The following is a 22,749-nucleotide window of genomic DNA, read 5'->3' as shown; positions in this document are numbered from 1 at the left end:
ACCAGGATGGCCTCGAACTCACAGAGATCTGCTTGCCTCTGCCTCCTGAGTGCTGGGATTAAAGGTGTTTAAAAACAATCTCACTATGCCATGTAGGCTGGCCTAAAACTCTAGACTCTGCTGCCTCTGAAGTGCTTGGATCACGGGAGTGAGCCACCCTGCCCAGCTATGAACGCTCTAGAGGTGCTTTGGATAGTGTTTGGAACATAGACAACACCCTAAGTTAAGCCACTCTTGCTGTTTTCACTAGAACCTGCAAATATTGTAAACAAAGAAGTGCATGCTGTTTACGTTCCAAGTGGACTGCTTGGTGAGCAAGGCTGGGCCCCACCTGGCCAAGTGCTCACTGGCGTTGACCTGGGTCTGGCAGATCTGACTCCTCCTGGGGCTCCCGGAGAAAGCTATGGGTTTAACACTAACCTCACAGCGTGATCTTAGGGTCTCAGATCCTCAATCAGAGGTTGTATACTTAAGGAAAAAAATTTTTTTTATATATATTTAATTTTATTTGTATAAATATTTTGTCCGAATGGATGTCTGTGCACTGCGTGCATGCCTACCTAGTGCCTGTGGAAGTCTGAAGAGGATATCAGATCCCCTACAACTGCAGTTGCGGATGTTGGGAGCTGCCATGTAGGTGCTGGGAACAAAACCTGGGTCCTGTGCAAGAGCAACAAGTGCCCTTAACCACAGAGCCATCTCTCCAGCCCCAAGACTTTCCAAAAGTATGAAGAGGAAGGTTCCAGATTCTGGTCTCGATTCAAGATCCTGACTGGGTCTTACTTTGTAGACCAGGCTGGCACTGAATTCCAGATCCTTTTGCCTTCACCTACAGAGTCCCGAGATTGTAGGATGCATGACTACATACGGACAGGTAACTCTGTCAGTGTCAAAAACACTGACGAGGAAGGAGCCTTTCGTTTGATTGAGGCAAAGGACATGGAGCCCCATGTCTTCCCTGGCACACAATGCTCATTCCTGGGGACGTCCCCAGCCGTCCATGGGACCTAGGTCCCTTATCTAGCTTCCCAAACATTAGTCATTTGAATGGCCCCAATAGAAAGTAAAATTTGCCATCCTGGTTATTACCCTCATCTCATGATAAGAACTTCTGTTTCAGGCCCATGTTTAAAAGCTGATGATGCATATCTGTAAGTTTGGGGTAATAAAAATTTACCCACCCTCATGGGGCCTGCTGGCACATGATTGCAATCCCATCAATTGGGAGGTAGAAGCAGGAAAATCAGGTGTTCAAGATCACCTTTGACTTCATAGTGAGTGTGAGGCCAACCTGGGCTACAGGAGCCCCTGCTTCAAAAACAGAGGCTGGGGAAATGGTCCAGGGGAGATGGTCTAGGGAGATGGTCCAGGGGAGATGGTCTAGGGAGATGGTCCAGGGGAGATGGTCCAGGGAGATGGTCCAGGGGAGATGGTCCAGGGGAGATGGTCCAGGGGAGATGGTCTAGGGAGATGGTCCAGGGGAGATGGTCCAGGGGAGATGGTCTAGGGAGATGGTCCAGGGGAGATGGTCCAGGGGAGATGGTCCAGGGGAGATGGTCTAGGGAGATGGTCCAGCCAGTCAAGTGCCTGCTGTGCAAGCCTGGGGCCTGCATTCTGATCTCCAGAACACATTTATAAAGCTAGGCATAGCGGTCTGTGACTGTAGCCACAGTAACAGAGTAGAAGGGGTGGGGGGCGGGGCAGCGGGGAAGGCGGACATGAAGACTGGCAGAATTCTGAAGTACACTGAGCAGCTCAGGGTTTGGTGAGGTGCTGTCTTAAAGAAAGGTGAGGCCAGCTGTGGGAGCGTGCCTTTCACCCCAGCACTCAGGAAGTAGAAGTAGGTGAATGTCTGTGAGTTTGAGGCCAACCAGGCCTACATAGAGAGACCCTATCTTAAAAAAAAAAAAAGATGAAAGGATGGCCTAGTGGTTAAGAAGCCTTGCTGTTCTTGCAGAGGACCTGGGTTCCGTTCCCAGCACTCCCATGTCGGCTCACGGCAGTCCTTAACGCCAGTTCCAGGGGATCCAGTGCCCCTTCTTGGCCTCCTCAGGCACCAGGCACACAGGCAGCGCACACACATACATGCAGACAGAACACTCACACACCTAAAATACAAATAATAAATCAATTTAAAAAGGTGAAAAGGGATGGAGGAAAGACACTCATTGTTTACTGCTAGCTTCCACAAGCACACATACATGTTTGCACTTGCACTAGCATGCTTACATGCACATACTAACAACAGTAAGTACATACACCACACACACACACACACACACACACACACACCCCAACTTACCTGCCCAACTTATTCACCAAGGGTCCAACCATGAGAGAACCTATAAAGCCTCCAAAGGGGAACATGGACACCGTCACGGACCACAGCAGTGTCAAGGAGAAGGAATCGAGGGACTCCTGGTTTCTTTCCTGGTAGGTGTCATTGTAAAACTGCTGCATTAACTGGGGACAGAAGGGACAGACTGTCAGAGCAGCTGAGCTCATTTTGCACAAAGGATTAATAGAGGTGTTTAGCTATGGAATGGGGACAGCCATATTGAGACAGGGACAGAGCTGCCTGGGTAGTGTGTGGATTGGGACACCCATGGGAAGAACTCTGGCAGGCCAACACTTAGGGTGTTCCTCACATCCTGGGATGGCTGTAGCCTTCCATGTGGTGTGGCCGCTCTCCTCTGGGTGACTCCACACACTGCCAGGCCACAGAAGGTAAGTTCATGAGAACCTGAGGTCTGGGGTTCTGAAGGGACTTTCCTCTCCTTTCCCTTCAGGGGTCGGCTGTGTTTGCTCTCTGGGGACCACGTGCACCCCTAAGCCCCTCCCTGTGCCAGCAGCTCTGGCTCACTTACCACAGTGACCTACTTACCTCTGACGGTGAGTTGACGGCAGCCACGTTGTACCCATATTGGAAGGATGAACCAAAGGCAGCTATCAGTGTTGCCAGGGCAAGCACCAGGGTCAGCTTCTGTGAGAGGTAGGGTGGATGTCAGGGAGGGGCCAAGAGCGCCCCCCTGCTCTACGTCCAGTGTGCACATGGCCACTCTAACATCACCTTGGTCTTCCAGCTACTCTCTATCCAAAGACTGACCCACTGAGGCTAGAACAGGCTCTCATCCAGGCGCTCCTCCAACCCCTGTGTTACCCAGACTATTCTCCAACTCCTCAGCTCAAACAATCCTCCTGCCTCAACCTCCTGAGTAGCCGGAACTTCCAGCAAGAACCTCTGCAGCCGGCTCACTACAACTGGCTCCATACAGCTGCAGCTGGCCCGCTGTACCTCACATACCAGAAGTACCTGTGTGTGAGTCTGTATGTGTGTGCGCATGCGTGTGTGCATGCACCAGGGCACCCATGTGTGGGTCTCTGTGTGTGTGTGCACCAGGAGCACCTGTGTGTTGGTCTACGTGTGTGTGTGCACTAGGGTACCTGTGTGTGGATCTGTATGTATGTGTGTGTGTGTGTGTGTGTGTGTGTGTGTGTATGTGCACACCAGGAACACCTGTGTGGGGGTCTTTGTGTGTTTGTGTGTGTGTGCACCAGGAACACTTGTGTGTGGGTCTGTGCTTGTGTGTGCACCAGGAGCACCTGTGTATGTGCACCAGGAGCACCTGTGTGTGTACACCAGGAGCACCTATGTGTGGGTCTGTGTGTGTGCACCAGGGACACCTGTGTATGTGTACCAGGAGCACCTGTGTGTGGGTCTCTGTGTGTGTACCAGGAGCACCTGTGTGTGGGTCTGTGTGTGTGTGCCTGGTTTAATCGGCTGCTGGCTGGCTGGCTGGCTGTGTGGATTGGACATTGACTGGGTCTTGTACATGCTCATAAAGCTTTTCACCACCACTTAGGGGCTTGTGTTGTGTTGTTTTGAGACAGGTCTTGTTAAGTTTCCCAGGCTGGCCTTGAATTGTTTGATCCTCTTGTCTCAACCTCCCTGAGTTCCAGCCTTATTGTAGGTGTGAACTACATGCCTCTCTCTCTCTCTCTCTCTCTCTCTCTCTCTCTCTCTCTCTCTCTCATTCTTTCTCTCTCTCTTTGAGACAGATCTCTCTACACAGTCTTGGAACTCACCATGTGGACCATGCCAGGTGGCCTTGAACTCACAGAGATCTGCCTGCCTCTGCCTCTGCCTCTGGAGTGCTGGGATTAAAGGTGTGTGCCACCACACCTAGCCCATGAACTTTCAAGAACAGGTCTTGATGATGGAAAAGTTCTTAGAAGAGCTCTAGGCTTTCCTATCTCTGCCTCCAGCTCCAGAGATTTCTCTCAATCTCCAAGAAGTGAGCTGTGTGGTCTAGGGGCCCTCACAGCAGAGTTATCTCTCTCTTCCTCAGAAGTAGGTCCCCAACAATCCCTGCCTTTTTAGATAAGGACCTAACAATGGATGCCACAATCCAAAAAAAAAAGTCATTGAGTCAACCCCATAAGCATTCCTTCACTGCTGACCTGCTGCTTTTTTTTTTTTTTAAGGTTTATTTATTTATTATGTATATAGTGCTCTGTCTGCATGTATGCCTGCGGGCCAGGAGAGGGCGCCAGGTCTCATCACAGATGGTTGTGAGCTATCATGTGGTTGTTTGGAATTGAACTCAAGACCTCTGGAAGAACAGCCAATGCTCTTCACCTCTGAGTCATCTCTCCAGCCCCGACCTGTTGCTTTTAAAAACTAAATTTATAGCTGGGTGATGGTAGTGCACACACCTTTAGTACCAGCACTCAGGAGGCATGGGCAGGTGGATCTCTGCAAGTTCAAGGCCAACTTGGTCTACAGAGTGAGTTCCAGGACAGCCAAAGCTATGCAGAGAAACGCTGTCTTGGGAAAAAATAAAAAGATTTATTTTAATCATGTGTATGGGTTTGTATGTGGGCATGTGCACATGAATATAGGTGCTCAAAGAGACCAGAAGTGCCAGATCCACTGGACCTGGACTTACAGCTGTGAGCTGTCCAATGTGGGTGCTGGGGATTGAACTTGTGTCCTTTGGAAGAGCAGGAGTCATTCTTAATGCTGAGCCATCTCTTCAGCCTCTTGGCTGATGTTTAATTCTCTGAGGAGGAGTGTAGCTCGTGAAACCACATCCTACCTATGATACCAAAACTGACCAGTTTTTGCCCCCAAGCTGGGTCCTTCCTACTTTTCCCTCCTGGAACTAGAGGGCCAATGAGACTGAGGGCCAAAGGACTTTTAGTCTTGGTCGAAGTGGGGGAAAGATTTACAAATTAATCTCCCCTTTACCTATTATTTTGAGATGGGTAGAGGGTTTCGTCAAGTTGACGAGGTTGACCTTGCACTCTCTCTGTAGCCCAGGCTTCCACTGAATCTGTGTTCCTTGTGCCCCAGTCTTCCAAAGAGCAGGCGGGTCTGGCTTGTCTTTATGGTGTGCAGCAGGGTGTTTACAAACACTTTGTAAAATGTAGCACAATCATCTCATCGCTACATTGGCCACACACAGTTACCTGGTGTTTGAATCTTAGATGGTCTTTTAATAAAATAACCCAGAGCCAGATACCAGGGTGAAAACTGAAAGATCAGAGAAGCAGAGCAGCAGCCACTAGTTCTTACCGCTTCAAAATCCTCAGTCTAAAGAGAGTGAGTTCCTGTTTCCTCACCCTTATCTACCTTTCTCTGCCCTGCCATATCACTTACTGGGATTAAAATCGTGTGTGCTTCCCCAGCAAAGGCAAGAGATCTCAAGTGCTGGGATTAAGGGTGTGTGCCACCACTACCTGGCTCTGTTTCTCTCCTATACTGGATCAATCTCATGGAGCCCAGTGTGGCCTTGAACTCATAGAGATCCAGATGGATCTCTGTGTCCCAGTGATAGGATTAAAGGTGTGTGCCACCACTGCCTGACCTCTATGTCTAATCTAGTGGCTGGCTCTGTCTTCTGATCCTCAGGCAAGTTTATTAGGGTACACAATACATCACCACAGTTACCTTTGCCTATGTGTGTAGTGAAGACGTATAAAATGCACTCAGTGACTCTCATGAACCCAAGGAGGACTAGCTGCAATCAGTACGGCCAGCATGCTGCACACCACTGCATCACTAACTGCAATCACAGGCCCTGACATGCAGCTCCAGGTCTCGCTCATCCCCCCAACAGAAACTTTGAACTCTTGAGCAGATTGCCCATTACCTCTTCCCCAGGCCCCTGGCAACCACTCTTGGGTCTGCACCCGCGTCTGCTAATGCAGCTTGTGTCCTTCTGTGCCTGACTGCCACTCTGCCTGACCATCCAGGCACAAAGCAATAGGACTCTCCTTATTTTTTGAGAGCAATGAACTACATCTTTACATGGTTGAACGCTGCTCTGTCACCTGAGTTACAGTCTCAGCTCAGCTTGATTTTTCCTTTTTCCTCCTTTCAAGGAGAAGGAGGAAAAGATTTTGGGGCTAGGACATAGCTCAGTGACAGGGCAATTGCTGAGCATGGACGAGACCCTAGATTCCCTCCTCAGCACCCCACTCTCCCCAGATTACTGGGGAGACATCTTGAGGCCTAAGTAAAGTACCCACCATTGGGACTGGCCCTGTTGGGTTGATTCAAGAACACAGGGAAGGAGGCTCCCCCAGCCCCAGCTGATCTATAGTAAGTATCACACATGGGTGGGCTCAGTAGTCAGTTAATACGGAACAATGAGGAGCTAGGGAGGTCAGAGGACAAGGGATACCATCCAGGACACTAAAGTAGCTGTGGCAGAGACACAAAACATGTCCTCATTGTCAAAAGCACTAGCCTGTAGGAAAAAGAAGAGATCTATTCAACAGTTCTTAAGTAATTTTGAGGCCTGAGCTGCACAGCTACTGATGGACAGCTGGGACCTGCTGATGTCTGGCATCTTCCCAGAAGACCATTCGGTCTCTGCCTCCCTGGTTTCTCCTAATGCCCCGGGCTTCATGCCTGGCTTCACACCCGGACAGTGAGGGGCAGACAGTTGAAGTCACCCCGTGCCCCATGCTAGTGGCTGCCTGAGTTGTTTCCCTCCACCAAGAGTCATCTGCAGAGCGCACCACGTGGGGACACCCCCATTCTTCCCTGTTCCCCTTTAGCAGCAGGCACAGCATCTCTTGTGACCCCAGACTTCACATTCTTAGCTTCAGGTGCCTTCCTATCAAATACAGGCGATGGCACTTGACCTGTCAAACACTTTCTCAGCTGTGACAATCCCAGACAGGTTGCGCAGCATCACAGGCCTGTAATCTCAGCCATCTGGGAGGCTGAGGGAGGAGGATCACAAGTTCAAGGCCAGTTTAGACCATTTAGAGAGCCCCTATTTTAAATTGAAAGGGAGAAAGTGGCTGGGGGTGTAGCTCAGTGGTAGAGCACTTGCCTAGCATGCATGAGGCTCTGGGTTAAGTTCCCAGCACTGGAAAATCAACAAACAAAACAAAACAAGATAATCCAAGAGAAGCCCCTGGGTAAATGCTGAACTGGTGATTCTGGTTTGCAGGGAGGGGTTGATTTTGCCCTCTAGAGGACATTTGTTTATCACACCAGGGATAAAGTGGGGCGAGGCTGGGATGTTCCTCATCACACTAGACAGCCCCAGAGATATCCCGCGCCCAGTTTCAATAGTGAGGTCACCTGCTCCACAGGATAAACCAAGCAGAAATATGGACAGGAGCATTCCCTCCTGGCCAGACATTTCATGTGCATTGTGTTCTAGCACCAGGAGAGGGAGGGGCTATCAGTCCATCTTATAAGTGAGGAGACACTAAAAGAGTTAATAAGGTGAGACGGCACACACCTACAACCTAGCACTTGGGACGTAGAGGCAGGAGGATCAGGAGCTTGAGGCCAGCCTCAGCGGTACAAACTGTCTCAATAACTACATTGCTGCAATTAAATACCTGGCCAAAGTCTTAGCTACAGCTCAGATGGGACAGAGCTGGACCCAAGGACAGGCGCCCCTCCCTCCCAAACCCACGCCCGCTCTATACGCTGCAGACCTTGCTTCCAGACCGTATGCTTTACGGACCTCAATAAATAATATTTTACACAAATGCATACTTCTCCCCACCCACTTATGAACAAATGCTACTGGGAAATGCATTACTGAAATTAAATTAAAATTTTAATTATTTAAAAATTTTAAAATGCAAATTCCTTGAAAGTGAATGTTGATTGATTCATGTTACCTTCTTGGCACTGCAAATTTTCCTCAGTCAAAGAAAGCTACACCTAGCCCACAGCTACACTGTGTGTTTGGAACAGAAGAAAAAAATTTTTTTTTAATTTTTTGAGACAGGGTCTCTATCCCAGGCTGACTTTGAATTCCCTTTGTAGCCAAGGTTAACCTCAAACTCCTTATCCTCCGACCTCTACTTCCCACGTGCTAAGACACAGATGTGTGCAGGCACACCTGGTTGGAAATCCGGACTTCACGCATCCTAGGTGAGCACTCTGTGAGTTGAACCACACCCCCAGACCAGTTATTCCTCAACAGCTATCCCAGGGCCATGATTCCTAGTGGGCATCTGTCTATAAACATCAAGCTACTACTCTAAAGGCCAGCTGTTGGTGGGCTTCTGAGCAGGGGCCCTTTCCAGACAGTGCATCCAGCTGAGGGCAGGCTCCATCCAGCTGAGGGCAGGCTCCATCCAGCTGAGGGCAGGCTCCGCAACACCAGAGCCCCGGGGATTTCCAAGGAAAGCTGAGCAGGTCCACAGCCCTGGCTGCTACCAGCCGCACACTCACCCCTTCCTTCTCCCGATCGTCTTTCTCCATCGTTGCTCTGCAAGGGCAGCCGGCAGCTCAAATCCTCAAAGTGCCAGCTGTGCCGTGTGGAGAGAGAAGACATTCAGATTGCACTTTGGTCATGCCAACTCCCAGCCAATTGCATTTTTATTGCCAGTCTAAATCAGAATAACCCTTTCGGGCACCGAGAGACTGCCCCCTCCTTTCACTTCTGCTTTTTAAGTTAGGCGTCTAGAGTTCGGCTAAACCAATGCGTCCCCTGAAATGGCGGGCTCAGCGTGGCACCCAGGAGAAGCAGCCCTCGGTGTTCCCCACTGCTCAAGTTTCCCGCGGTCATGTTCGTGAAGAGTGGCTAGTGGTTATTTCTATCTGGAACACATGGACACAAGCAGCTGTCACTTGCCTAACACCGCACTAGACAGTGGAGCAACAGATGGGGCTGTGGAGACTCAGCAGGGCGGTCCCCACCCCGCGCTCTACAGCCAAGCAGCCCTCACAGAGTCAGTGTTTGCCCAAGCAACCATGCCCAAACTATTACTAATATTACCTTTACTATTACTATTATCATTGGTGCTGGAGACCGAGTTCAGTGCGTGAGCTCTAGTGCTGAGCTGTGCCCTGGCCCCAAGGAACACTTTCTAAGGAGGAATTTATATTTCGTCTTTTTAAGGAACTCTGAGTGGCCCGGAGAGATACACTTCTCACTATTGGGAAAGCAGTCAATACCTGTACTCTTCCTTAGCAGGGCAGGATAAGTCACCAGAGGCTGGTCTGGGTCCAGCAGTCTGCCCACAGCCTGGCCACTGCCGCTCCTGCACTCAGCACGTGTTCAGCCACGGGGCTGGCCCGGCCAAGTGTCCAGAATCCAGAGCAAAGTCCCCCCAGGCCCGCAGATTTTCATCCTAGGCATGCTCTTTGACTTATTTGCGTGGCTCAAGTCCAATCAACGGACATCTTTCTCCCTCTCCTTCACCCTTCAGCAGTTTATTCGGAGCCCACTACGAATCCAGGAATGTAGGTCCACTCAAGTGGAAACGGACAGTGGAGACGGCTCCCTTCAGCAAAACTTCCTTTTTCTTCCTACACAACTCCAACACGAGGGTCTCCAACTAAGGCGTGGCAGGACCAGAGCTTTCCATATATTTTAAAGAGTTTGAAAAAGACCCTCCAAAAAAATGCATGTAAATTGAGGATGGTTGGTGGTGTCTCTTACTTGGGGGTGAGAAGTGAGATATAGAAAGGAAAAAAAAGTAAGTTTGCAGTTTGGGGCGTGTAGAGACCAAAACCAGCTTCTTAGCCGCCAGCTTTTTCTCTTCTCTCTGCCTGTTTTGCGGTAAGAAGGGATCTGAAAGCGGGGGGTTCAATCCCTGCCTCGACTTCCCCAACAGGGCAGGCGCAGGTCTGTGTTCAGACCCTCGGAGAATATCCAGCCGGTATCTGGTTCCCGCGCAGTCGCAGCTCTGCGTGACCGACCAACGTTCATCCTCACTCAGTCTCAAGGGCACGCGGCTGAGCTGAGCCGGGGCAGAGTGGGTACGCAGGATGGGGCCGCGCTTCTGTCTGGTCCTCCTCATCCTGGATGGTCCTTCGTGCCCCAACCGCAGCCTGCCCACAGGAATCAGGGCCATTGCCCCAAGGGCACTTTCGGGGTACTCCTGGAGGCTGTTCTCTAGACACGTCTTTTTTGTTCCCTGAAAACCTGTCCTGAGTCTCGACGCAGCCATGGCACAGCTAACAGGCTCTGGAGCTGGAAGGAGGGCAGTGGGCACTCTTGGGGACACAGAACCCTGGGTGCTTCTGGCCTGGGAGCACGTGGATCTTCTTGGTTTTCAAACTGCCCCCTCTGGTTACCTCCCCTGCTCCCCAGTCAGTGGCAGAGGGATTCGGCCTGCTGAGCTTTCCCTGGCCATCCTGCCCTTGCTTCTGTGGCTTCTGGATAAGGAAGGAAATCTGCCACTGTATTTTAGCTTTGGGATTTATTTTTATGCTCTTATTTATTCATTTTTGTTTTAAGACAAGGTCTCGTTCTGTAGTCCAGGCTGTTCTGGAATCCACTATATAGCTCAGGCTGGCCTTGAACCTGAGAGGATCCTGCCTCAGCTTCCCAAATGTTGGGGTCACCCACGAGTCTGAACCAGCAGCTCAACTGTCAGAGTTTTTAAAGGCCTTAACAAACACCACCGATGAACTCAGGTGTGGGAGGCCAACTGCCCCACATTTTATCCCAGGGTACTTTTTTTTGTTTGTTTTGTTTTGTTTTGTTTTTCGAGGCAGGGTTTCTCTGTGTAGTTTTGGCACCTTTCCTGGAATTCACTCTGTAGACCAGGCACCTCGAACTCACAGAGATCTGCCTAGCTCTGCCTCCCGAATGCTGGGATTAAAGGCACCCCAGGGTACTCTTGAGGAGAAAGGGATAAAAGATTTAGACAGAAGGATGGGGAAGAGAAACAGATAGAAACACAGGGTAGCCTCAGGAGGGCCTGAATCCTTATCCACTGGCCCCCTTTATCGCTTCTAAAGGGCTATTTATAGGAATGCCAAGGGTGGAGCAAAAGCCTCCCCTAGCACAGCCAAGTGCAGACCCTTCCAATCACCTGGTAACCACAAGCGTGGTCAAGCCATCCTCTAATGCAGCCCTGCTGGGTGAAGCAAGCTCGGATCTCACTAGGAAACCTTTGTGACCTCCACACTCATGGACATTTGGGTGAGTTACAGATCACAGAAGGAGGCATGTGGAGGGAACACATATGACTAATATTTCCAGTAACTTGCCCTGTGTTTCGGAGCCATCTCTGATAAGAGCCAGAGGGTTAAAGGGAAAAAGTTGTGTGACTCAGGTGCAGTACCTGGGTGACTCCCTCCTCTCCAGGAGGCAGTTTTGATCCACTGTGGGGGACAATAGGGGACACCAAAGCCACCAAACGTCCTCTCAGACCTTTCACATTGTTTCCAAAATGTTTTAAAAGATTCATTTACTTCATTTTATGCGTGTGAGTGTTCTCATGAGTTTGCCTGTGTGTGTGTGTGTGTGTGTGTGTGTGTGTGTGTGTGTGTGTGTACCACGTGCGTGCCTGGTGCCTGCCAAGGTCAGAAGAGGGCAACAGATCCCCCAGAACTAGAGTTACCTGATAGTTAAGAGCTACCATGTGGGCGCCGGAAACCAGACCTGGCCCCCCGACAAGAGCACGTGCTCTTAACTGCTGAGCCATCTCTCCAGCCTCTCACATTGCTTCTAAATGGTGAAGGAACTTTGCCAAGAATTCTGGGATGAAGATTTAGGTCTCAGATCTCAACTCCAAAATCATGATTAGTACCACAGCACAGAAACTGTCCGCACACAGTTCTAGAATAAGTCTCGCCTGGTGTGGTCACCGCTCTTAATGCCAGCACTTGGGAGGTGGAGGCAGGTGGATCAAGGTCATACTTGGATAGACAGCCTGGGCTGTGTGAGACCATATCTAAAACAAAAAACAAGTAAGAAAGGAAAGGATGTCAGGGAAAGACGGAAATCTTAGCGTCTGAGAGCTGCTTTTTCTGGGCTGTGAGTTTATGTAGGATTTTCCTTTTTTTTTTTTTTTTTTTCATTTTTCCTTATTTAGAAATTTTCTACTCATTCTACATACCACTCACAGATCCCATGATTTTCCTTTTATTCGGTGTTTTTATTTACTGGGCCTTTTATACCAGAGAGGAGAGGCAATGGGTACAAAAATAGCCGTGGCCTCTTGGGGCTCAGATTCTCATTGGGGAAACAGAATGTTCTAGTTGACTTCCTATGCGGTGATAAAGACTATGACCAAAGGAACTTAGGGAGGAGAGGGTTTAGTTCATCTCCTGGTGACAGCACCCTTGAGGGAAGCCAGGGGAGACTCAAGTGAAACCTAGAATAGGAACTGAGCAGAGACCATGGAGGAACAGTTTACTGTCTGGTCTCCACGGGTCGCCTTTTTAATACATCCCAGGACCACCTGCCCAAAGGTGGCACCACCCATGATCACCTCCCACATCAATTACTATTATTCAAGAAACAATATTCAAGCCCCACAGACTTGCCCACAAGCCAATCAGATGAGGGCGTTCGAGGTCAGTCTTCCCGTCCATTGACAAAAAAAACTAAGCAGCGTACGGAGTTTAGTCACATGAACATATTGGGCAACTCAGGGCTATTAATGGCTCTTGGCAGGGGTGGGGAAGTCGGGGAGGGGTTGGGCATGGAAGTAGGGGGAGATGAAGAGTGCTCTGGCGGTGGTGGGTGCCAGAAGGGGGCAGCATGCACAAATAGCATGCGTGTTGCAATGAAGGAATTGCAACATCAGGTTGTCTGAAGTGCGTGGAGGGAACAGGAGGAGCAGTGAGGGGAGACTGGCAGGATGGCGGGTGTGGGAGACCCACTCCCACTTTTACCCCAGGGCACTCTTGAGGAGGGAGAAGTGAGAAATATTTAGATAGAAGGATAGAGGAGAGAGAGTCAGATAAAAACACAGGATAGCTCGAGAGGTCCTGGATCCTTATCCACCGGCCCCCTCTGTCTCTTCTAAAGGGCTTTTTAAAGGAATGCCAAGGGCAGAGCAAAAGCCCTCCCCTTGCTAGATCAAAGCCTACTGCACATCCAAGTACAGACCCTTCCGGACACCTGGTAACCACGCACGTGGTCAATCCATCCCCTTATGCAGCCCTGCTGGGTAAAGCAAGCTCAGATCTCACTAAACCTCTGTGGACTCCCACAGGCAGGCAGACACCTGTCAGGGCTTGTAGCCTTGCCTTCTTTATATTTTTGTTTTGTTTTTATTTCTAAGACAGAATCTCTCTACACAGCCCTGGCTATCCAGAAACTCACTATGTACATAAGGCTGGCCTCAAACTAACAGAGATCCGACTGCCTCCTCCCGAGTTCAGGAACTTGCTTTTAGGAACGTAGAGAAGAAGGCATTAAGAATCTGGGAGAAGCTGGGTGTCCTGATTTCCTTTCTGTTGCTGTGATAAAACACCCTGACCAAAAGCAACTTAGGGGAGGAGAGGTTTATTTGGCTTATACTTCTGGGTCACAGTCCATCACTGGGGGGAAATCAGGGCAGGAACTCAGTCAGTAATCGGTCACATCACAGTCACAGTCAAAGGCAGAGGATCAAATGCACCCAAGCTGCCTGCTGGTCTCATGTAGCTTTCCCCTCTTCTGTATAGTGCAGGAGTCCTGCCTAGGGAATGGCGTTGCCCACGATGGACAGGGACTTCCCATGTCAATCCACAATCAAGACAGTCCCCTAAAGACATGCCCACAGGCCTGATCTGGGCACTTCTTCAGCTGAGGCTCTTGTCTCAGATGATTCTAGGTTGACACAAATATGGCATTTAAAACTAACCATCACACTGGGCATCATAGTATATATCTATATCTCTACATAGCTCTATATCCCTACACTGGGAATGCTGAGATGGGAAGATTTGAGTAGCATCCAGTCTGGACTATATACTGAGACTTGGTCTCAAAGATGTTTGGGAAGGTAACTGGGAGTGTTGTCCAGATGCCCATCATGAATGAGGCCCTGGGTTCACCTGCACACTGTAAATGTGGAAGAAAAAGTTTAATAAAATGATACAAAGTGTGATTTTTGGTAGAGGTTGTTTTTTTGAAAAAGATTTTAATTTTTTATTTATTTTAATCTTTATATCTATGAGTGTTTGCCTGCATGTATGTATGTGTACCATGTGCATGCCTGGTGCCCAAGGAAGCCAAGTAGAGGATATCAGACCCCTTAAAATAGGAGTTAAAGATGGTTGTGAGCCACCATGTGGGTGCTGGGAACTGAACCCGGGTCCTTTGGAAGAGCAGCCAGTGCTCTTAACTTCTGAATCATGCCTCCAGTCCCTTGATGCTTATCCCATATAACCCAGGTTGACCTAAAACTCCATATGTAGTGAAGATGATCTGAAACTCCTGGTCCCCCTGCCTCCACCTCAGAGTGCTGGGATTACATGTCTCACCTAACTGGTGGAGGTGTGAAGAGAAGAGAGGACACCCCCACATACAGGCTTTGTTCTGATTCTACCTAATTTTCCACGCTGGTGTAGTGCTCACAGCTCTTGCCACTGAGCAACACTGCCACCTCTTCAGATTTTAAAGCCAAGGACATAGTATTCTCCTGGCAGTGAGTGGCCTGAGGACCCTGGTGTGCTGATGGATGCAGATGGAGGTTTTCCAGCTTCTACCTTATCACAACTGCAATCACTTTCTTTTGCATTCAAATTATAGAGTATTCTAGTCAGCAGCAACCAACGCGTCTCTCCTTACGTCTCTCCTTACGTCGTTATCTCTCTGGGCCACGGGGCAGCATGGCAGGCTATGCAGCAGCATGCATGCACAGCATCGTGGACAGCCCTGGATGCCTGGGGGCACAAACTGAGGCGGGCGTGTGCTGGAGGTTGCTGAGGCAGGGACTGGCAGCGGTCCCTCAGCCGGCATGATAAGGAAAGGGTCATAACGAGGTCCAAGCATGCACATCTGTTCTTCAGCTGGGCTGTTGGGTTGCACCTTGTCTAGAGAGGGCTTGACCTGAGAAGTCTGAAGTCCAATGCCCGCCCAAAGTGCCTGCTCTCACCTGTGGCCCGTCTCCAGCTGTGCACTACAAGGGTGTGTGAACCCAAGTCCAAAACGGTGAGTAATGAAGGAGGGGGGCAGGAGTCTGCTCTGTCATCCCTCTAGCAGCTGTCCACGCTTCTGACCCATGTCTCCGAAGCAGGGAGGCTGCCGTCCGCACTCTGACTCGGCACCTGGAGTGGAAGTTCCAGAGGCATGACCAGCTTACTATGTTCTTTCCCTAAGAACAGAATTTGACCTCGTCTATCATAGAGTACAGTACAGCACAGAAGTTCCTCAGAATCGCGGGCCCAGAGCATGAGAGTCAGGTTGTTACCATTCCTCAGTAATAGGCATGGATTCTGTTTATTTGTTTATCTATTTTAAAGATTTATTTATTATGTATAGTGTTCTGCCTGCATGTATGCCTGCATGCCAGAAGAGGGCACCAGATCTCATTCTAGATGGTTGTGAGCCACCTTCTGGGTCCTGGGAATTGAACTCAGGACCTCTGGAAGAGCAGCCAGTGATCTTAACTGCTGAGCCATCTCTAGCCTGGGCATGGCTTCTGATAATTAAGCATGTCCTCTTTGTTTTAAATAACTGTGATGTTATTGTGTTCCCTAAAATATTGTGTACCCTAATAAACTTATCTGGGGTCAGAGACAGAACAGCCACTAGATACAGAGGCTAGAAAATGGTGGCACTCACACCTTTAATCCTAGCATTCCAGAGGTAGAAATCCCTCTGGATCTTTGTGAGTTCAAGGCCACATTGGAAATGGCCAGGCATGGTGACACACACCTTTAATCCCAGAAAGCAAGCCTTTAATCCCAGGGAGTGGTGGTAGAAAGCAGAAAGGTATATAAGGCGTGAGGACCAGAAACTAGAAGCATTTGGCTGGTTAAGCATTTGGCTGGTTAAGCTTTTAGGTTTTGAGCAGCACAGTTCAGCTGAGAGCCATTCGGATATGAGGACACAGAGGCATCCAGTCTGAGGAAACAAGACCAGCTGAGAAGTTGGCCAGGTGAGGTTATCTGTGGCTTATTCTGGTTCTCTGATCTTCCAGTTCACCCCAATACCTGGCCTCAGGTTTGATTTTATTAATAAGACCTGTTAAGCCGGGCGGTGGTGGCGCACGCCTTTAATCCCAGCACTCGGGAGGCAGAGGCAGGCGGATCTCTGTGAGTTCGAGGCCAGCCTGGGCTACCAAGTGAGTCCCAGGAAAGGCGCAAAGCTACACAGAGAAACCCTGTCTCAAAAAACCAAAAAAAAAAAAAAAAAAAAAAAAAAAAAAAAAAAAAAAAAAAAAAAAAGACCTGTTAAGATTACTGCTACAAATAACCACTTGTTTTCTTTAAGATTTATTGTTTTTGGTTTTATTTGTGTGTGCATGCACACATGTCACGGGTGTGCAGGTGCCCTGGGAGGCCAGTGGGGTCCACTTCTCTTGGAGCTGAAGTTACAAGTGGCTGAGAGATGCCTGACATCAGTGTTAGGAACCCAACTCGGGTCCTCAGAAAGGGCAGGAAATACCTTTAACCATGGAGCCGTCTCGCTAGCCACCCCACCCTCCAATGCCAGCACGTTTCAATTGTGGTTAAAAAATACATAAGGGCTATATATCTTAATTTATTTATTGACTTTGTTGACTTTTTTATTTGAATGTGTGTGTGGTGCATGTGCATGTGTGTACATATGCTTGTGGAAGCCAGAAGACAAGCTGGGCATCATTCTCAGAAACACTGCCCACCTCCTCTGAAATGAAGCATCTCATCGGCCTGGAGCTCACAACTTAGGCTAGACTGGCTGGCTAGCCAGCTCCAGGAATCCTCCTGTCTCCACCTCCTCAGTTTTTCACAGGAGTTCTGTGGATTGGACTTGGATACTCATGCTTGCAAGACAAGTACTTAATGACTGAAATACCTCTCTAGCCTTTTAGCCTTCTTATGGTTATGTTGGGGGATAGAACCCAGATCTGCCTTGGACAGGTTAGGCAAGTGTTCTATCTCTAGGATATAGCTGCTGGTTTGGAGTTTTGGGGCCAGGGTCTCAGGATGTACCCTAGCCTGGTGGAAACTCATAACTCTCTAGCCTCAACTTCCTCAATATTGGGATTACAGGTGTGTACCACCTCAGTCATCTTAAAACACTTTATAATTTTTTTTAATGTGTAAGGGTGTTTTGCCTGCATGTGTATCTGTGTACCATATAGGCGATATATTTGAGAAAGCCAGAGGAGGGCCCTGGATCCCCTGGAACTGGAGTTACAGATGGTTGTGAGCTGCCAAGTGCTGGGAGTGGAACCAGGGTCCTGTAGAAGAGCGGCCAATGCTCTCAGCCTGTGATGGGGATGCTGCCTAGAGGCAGAGCGCTTGCCAAGCGTGCATGTCGCCAGGGTTTGATCCCCAGCATCGCAAAGCAAGCAAATCATTGCTATTTGCTGTTGGAGGGAGGACATCTGGGAGGGGCTAGAGGGAGGAAAGAAAGGGGGAAAGTGACATAATTCTATTTCAATAAAAACATATTTTAAGGGCTGGAGGGATGGCTCAGAGGTTAAGAGCACTGGCTGCTCTTCCAGAGGACCTGGGTTCAATTCCCAGCAACCACAGGGTGGCTCACAGCCATCTATAATGAGATCTGATACCCTGTTCTGGCATACAGGCACACATGGAGGCAGAACATTGTATACATAATAAATAAATAAATAAATCTTTAAAAAACATATTGTAAAAAAGCATAATGCTAATTAAAAAAAATCTGCACAGAAGACTGCCACATGATTCCATTTAGACGGGACCTTAGGAGGCAGAGGTAGGCATGGCTTACATCTCTTCAGGGAAGGGCTCCTCATCATGCTATGTGAGAGCTTCAGTTAACTGCTGTGTGGCACTGTGTGCTTCAGGGCCACGGGAGGGCAGGACAGGAAGTGCACACATGTTCCCCTGCAGTAGTGTGAAATCTTCAAATCAGCCCACAGATCAGCAAGCGTTACAACCCTAGGGCCCTGCCACATTGTCCAGCATTCACCAGCACAGGGCAGAGCTAAGTCCAGATAATCTGTCTTCCATTTCCCACCTTCACAGCTGGGGAGGACGTGTTGTGGAAGCTGGCAGCATTGTGGGGGCCACATGGCTCCCCTTTGCATCCAAACTATGAGCAACAGCCCCACACCCTTAGGGCTCCTGGAAGTGGGAGTTCCCCCAGGTGGCTGGGTCTGTAGGCCATACCACCGCAGGGGCTGTTGGAAAGGCACTGGTATTGCCAGGTCTAGCTGAGCGTAGTGAAGAACACCTTTAATCCCTTAGAGGCTGAAGTAGAAGGATCAAGCAAGTTCAGGTCCTGTCTGGGTGGACTACAGAATGAATCCCAGGCTAGCCTGGGTAACTTAGTGAGACCCTGTCTCTAAGAAGGCCAGGCAATGGGGACTGAGAAGGCCCCACAAATATGACAGGTTCCTAATGACTCAGTTAAGAACTAGGCCTCAGTTCCTACCTCTTGAAACTGGACAGGCAGTTTCTGAAGAAGCCAGAAAAGGGCAATTATTCACCAAGGGCCTACACCACCACCACCCTACCCCCCCCCATGCTAACCCCCACCCCCAGCAAGGATGAGGGGAACTGCTTTCACCAGGCAGGAGCCCACCCATAGTTTCTAAGGCAATAACCAAATAAGGACAGAGCCTGAGACTTGTTCAAACCTGCTCAAAAAGAGAAAAACTATATATAACCTTAGCCAACCCCTGCTAGCCCTGACCAATCAGGAATGTACTCATATGATTGCCACTCATGTAAGCCAATCCAAGATCGAAGGGCCTCGCCGCCTTTAGCTTTCCCTCTGTTGTGTATAAAAGGAGCCTGCAAGCATCTCTGGGGGTCACCATTTTGCCTTTGTCACGGATATGCGGCCCCAGCATGCTGGAGAATTAAATGCTCTTGCTGATTGCATACGTGTGTCAGTGTTCCCTCTCGTGGGCCCTAACTGTCTCAAACCGTTAAAAGAATGTCACTCAGCTGCAGGCGCTTGGCTAAGTGGGTGGCTCACTCCTCAGTACTGCAAGTATGCCTGTGATCCCACCTCCAGGGAGAGGCTGGAGATTATACAGAGGCCTAGATTATACAGCAAGTCCGGGAGATAGATAGATAGATAGATAGATAGATAGATAGATAGATAGATAGATAGATAGATAGATAGATAGATAGATAGATAGAGACCAGGTGGGGCTGCAGCTCAGTGGTAGAGCTCTTACCTAGCATCTGTATGAACCTGGCTTTGATCCTCCAATACCGCAAATCTTGGCTGTGAGACACTCAGACCTCCAGTTGGTTAAGACTGACACAAACAAGAGAAGCATTGCCCTCTGCTTTTCCTGAACGTCACCCATCAATAATTCCAAGTTGGGTATGGTGGCACAAGCTGGTCATTCCAGCCCTGGGAAGCCCCAGCAGGAAGGTGACCAGGAGTTCCAGGCCTGCCTGAACTATACAGAATGAGACCCTGACTCAAAACATCCAAAACAAATTCCTCCCAGAGCTATGCCCAGCCTACAGCCGACTCACCCTCAAGGCTCTCTCTCCTCCGTGCTCCTCCAGCAGATCCTGAGAGAAGTCTCGTGCAGGTCTGTGCTTCCTCCTGGGATGGTAGCCAAGGGGGTGACGAAGGGAAGAGGCAGGTTTGTTCCCCTCAGCCCAGTGAGCCGCTCTCTCTGGCATCTTATCTGCATAAAGGCAGACCCGAGCAAGAAAACATGCCTGCCTTGTACCTCCACCCTGCACGCTCAAGGTCTACACAAAGGAAGACTGCCAGAGGCTGGGGTGTGGTGGTAAGTGCATGCCATAATCCCAGCAACGGAGACAGGAGGATGCTTGATTTCGAAGCTTGATTGAAGTCCAGGCAACACAGTGAAAAACAAGCTATCTGGGTATAGTGGTGCACACCTGTAATCTCAGCTCTGGGGAGGTAGAGGCAGAGGGATCATGAGTTCAAGGCCATCCTTAGCTATATAATGAGTTTGAGGCCAGCCTGGGCTATATGAGAGCCTGTCTCAATAACCATGTCTCAGTTTGCTTTCTATTGCTGTGACAAAATGACCAAATGCAACTTGGGGAGGAAAGGGCTATTTTACCTTCCAGCTACAGGCCATCATGGTGGGACATCGGGGCAGAGACGCAAGGCAGGAACCTGGCGGCAGGAGCTAAACCAGAGACCACGGCGCTTACCTGCTCCTTTGGCTTTCTTAAACCCAGGACCACCTGCCCGGTGTGTGTGTGTGTGTGTGTGTGTGTGTGTATGTGTGTGTGTGTGTGTGTGTGTGTGTGTGTGTGTGTTGGCACCATCCACAACTGAGCTAGGCCCTCCCATATCAATCATTAATTAAGAAAATGCTCCACAGACCTGCCTACCAGCCAATCTGATGGAGGCCTTTTCTCAAGTGAGGTTTCCCCTTCTCAAGTGACTCCAGCTTGTGTCAAGTTGAGAAAACAAACAAGTAAAACAAAACAAAATAACAAAAAACAACTAATCAGGACAGTTACCGTGGTGAGGTATCCACCTGAGAAGACGACTTGGCTGCAGTTGTAAGCCAATAAAGTCTTGATTAGCTGGCTGGCAACTGCATTTGGAGTCCCGATAGCAGTGAGCCTTTCTCGGGGTGAGCTTTTAAGCACAAAAACCATGTTCTGGGTTGACATACTTCAGTTAACAAGAGCAGTTAGCCAGAATCGGAACTACAGAAGCTAAAAAGCAATTCAGAGACTTTCCCCAGGACTAGGACTTTGATGGATCAGCTCTTTGTTCTCATTTTGGTAGGGTGCTGTCTGTGTGCTGCGTTTTACAGCTCGAATGGTAGCTCCATCATGGAGTCAGTTGTGCTAAGGTCTCGGGCCATTAAGGTCTGGGGCTTGCTAAATTACCAAAAACCAAACCTCAGCAAAGTAGCCCTGGGTCTGGGGTGTGGTTCAGAGAGCACATGCCCAGCATGTGAGGCCTGGATTCCATCCATAACACCAGACCTGGATGTACCCCAAATATAATGTTTACAAGCTAATTCCTGCCTCTAGGGGTCACTACCTCCCACAACCATTTCACTCCTGAAATCTGTCTACATTTCTCCTCTATGGAAAAAGAAACACACAAGTTATGAATTATGCTGGCCTAATGGGTAATTTCATGGATAATCTTTCTGATATAGCAATTTTGCATATTCTATAACAAATCTGTCTTTGCCAGTTTGTTCTAGAAAACCTTGGAATCGTTTGACTTTGGTGGCACAATGTGCCCAGGCAAGCTAATGCCCTGTGCCCCGGCTGTCTGCCAGGAGGAAAAGTGATAAGAAGGACCAGAGGGTGGGAGGGCCTGCCTCCTTCTCTGGCAGCATGGGTGTAAGAAATTGTCAGGAATTCTTGCATAAATAGAGGCATCAATGGAGTAAGTATTAGGCTGGATAGATTGTTCAGTGGTTAAGAGCACTGGCTGCTCTTCTAGAGGATCCAGGTTCAATTTCCAGCACTCACATGGCAGCTCACAACTGTCTGTGATTCCAGACCCTGGGGACCCCCGATGCCCTTTTCTGGCCTCTCCTTGGAGGAGGTATGCAATGGTGCACAGACATACATGTAGGCAAAACACCCATACACATAAAAATAATTAAAATTTTAAAAGGACGGAGGCTGGGGAGATGGCTCAGAGGTTAGAGCACTGGCTGCTCTTCCAGGGGACCCAGGTTCAGTTCCGAGCACCCACATGGTGGCTCACAACTTCCTGTAACTCCAATTCCAGGGATCTGACCCCTCTTCTGACCTCCAAGAGTTCTGGGCATGCACAAGGACACACAAGCAGGCAAAACACGCATACATAAATAAAACATTTTAAAATTAGCCAGGTGTGGTGGTATCTTTAATTCAGCACTCAGGAGGCAGAGGCAGGCACATCTCTGTGAGCTCAAGGCCAGCTTGGTCTACAGAGTGAGTTCTAGGACACCAGAGCTACATAGTGAGACCTTGTCCCAGAACAAAAAATAGTTCTCTCTTTTGGGGTCATCACTGATGACCATGGCTGTGCCTGGGCTCTCAACTGTGGTGTCTTCTGTGTAGGGCCAGACAGAAACTGGAATCTTCAGGATGGCTTCAAGGCTGACTTGCACTGGAGGTGACATCCTGGGTCACAGGCTTTCTCCAGGTGTCTTTGTGTGACGTGCTGGGGTCATTTTGGTCTCATTGTTACCTAGTTACGACAACTGAACTTGGGAGGCCAGCGTTGACACCCAGTGATATAATTATTAGCAGGAGGGAGGCTGTGCTTGCAATCTAGTCTCTCTCCAGAGCCTGGAGGCTTATGTACCCTCTTTTCTCTTTTCCTTTTTAATGACCTGGGTAAACATGCACTCAAGGAAAATACTCTATGCTGAGACACACCTCCAGCCCTTGCCTGCTTCTCATTTCCATCAGTTTCTTCTTTCTTT

At 49.2% G+C, this 22,749-nt stretch overlaps 1 protein-coding gene across 4 annotated transcripts in view; it reads right to left on the bottom strand.

Moving 5' to 3' along the window:
• The window catches only part of LOC102926585 (solute carrier family 2, facilitated glucose transporter member 5), a 36,331-nt gene extending 16,441 nt beyond the window's left edge, over positions 1-19,890 (bottom strand). Inside the window, exons 1-4 of one of the 4 annotated variants that reach the window (XM_076565675.1) lie at positions 19,850-19,890; positions 8,717-8,793; positions 2,885-2,983; positions 2,303-2,463 (exon numbers count right to left, since the gene is read on the bottom strand). In XM_076565675.1, coding sequence (XP_076421790.1) covers positions 2,303-2,463; positions 2,885-2,983; positions 8,717-8,746 — 290 coding nt within the window. In that variant the 5' untranslated portion in view covers positions 8,747-8,793; positions 19,850-19,890. Of the gene's footprint in view, positions 1-2,302; positions 2,464-2,884; positions 2,984-8,716; positions 8,794-9,263; positions 10,223-15,312; positions 15,454-19,849 lie in introns of those variants that run through there. The other 3 variants (XM_076565676.1, XM_015994122.3, XM_076565674.1) reach the window with 3 other exon arrangements.
• Between the last annotated feature and the right edge of the window lie 2,859 nt (positions 19,891-22,749).

Source organism: Peromyscus maniculatus, chromosome 2 (assembly GCF_049852395.1).
Source record: "Peromyscus maniculatus bairdii isolate BWxNUB_F1_BW_parent chromosome 2, HU_Pman_BW_mat_3.1, whole genome shotgun sequence".
Lineage (NCBI taxonomy): Eukaryota > Metazoa > Chordata > Mammalia > Rodentia > Cricetidae > Peromyscus > Peromyscus maniculatus.
Note: the sequence above shows the minus strand (reverse complement) of the source record. Positions and strands in the feature narration are given on the sequence as shown.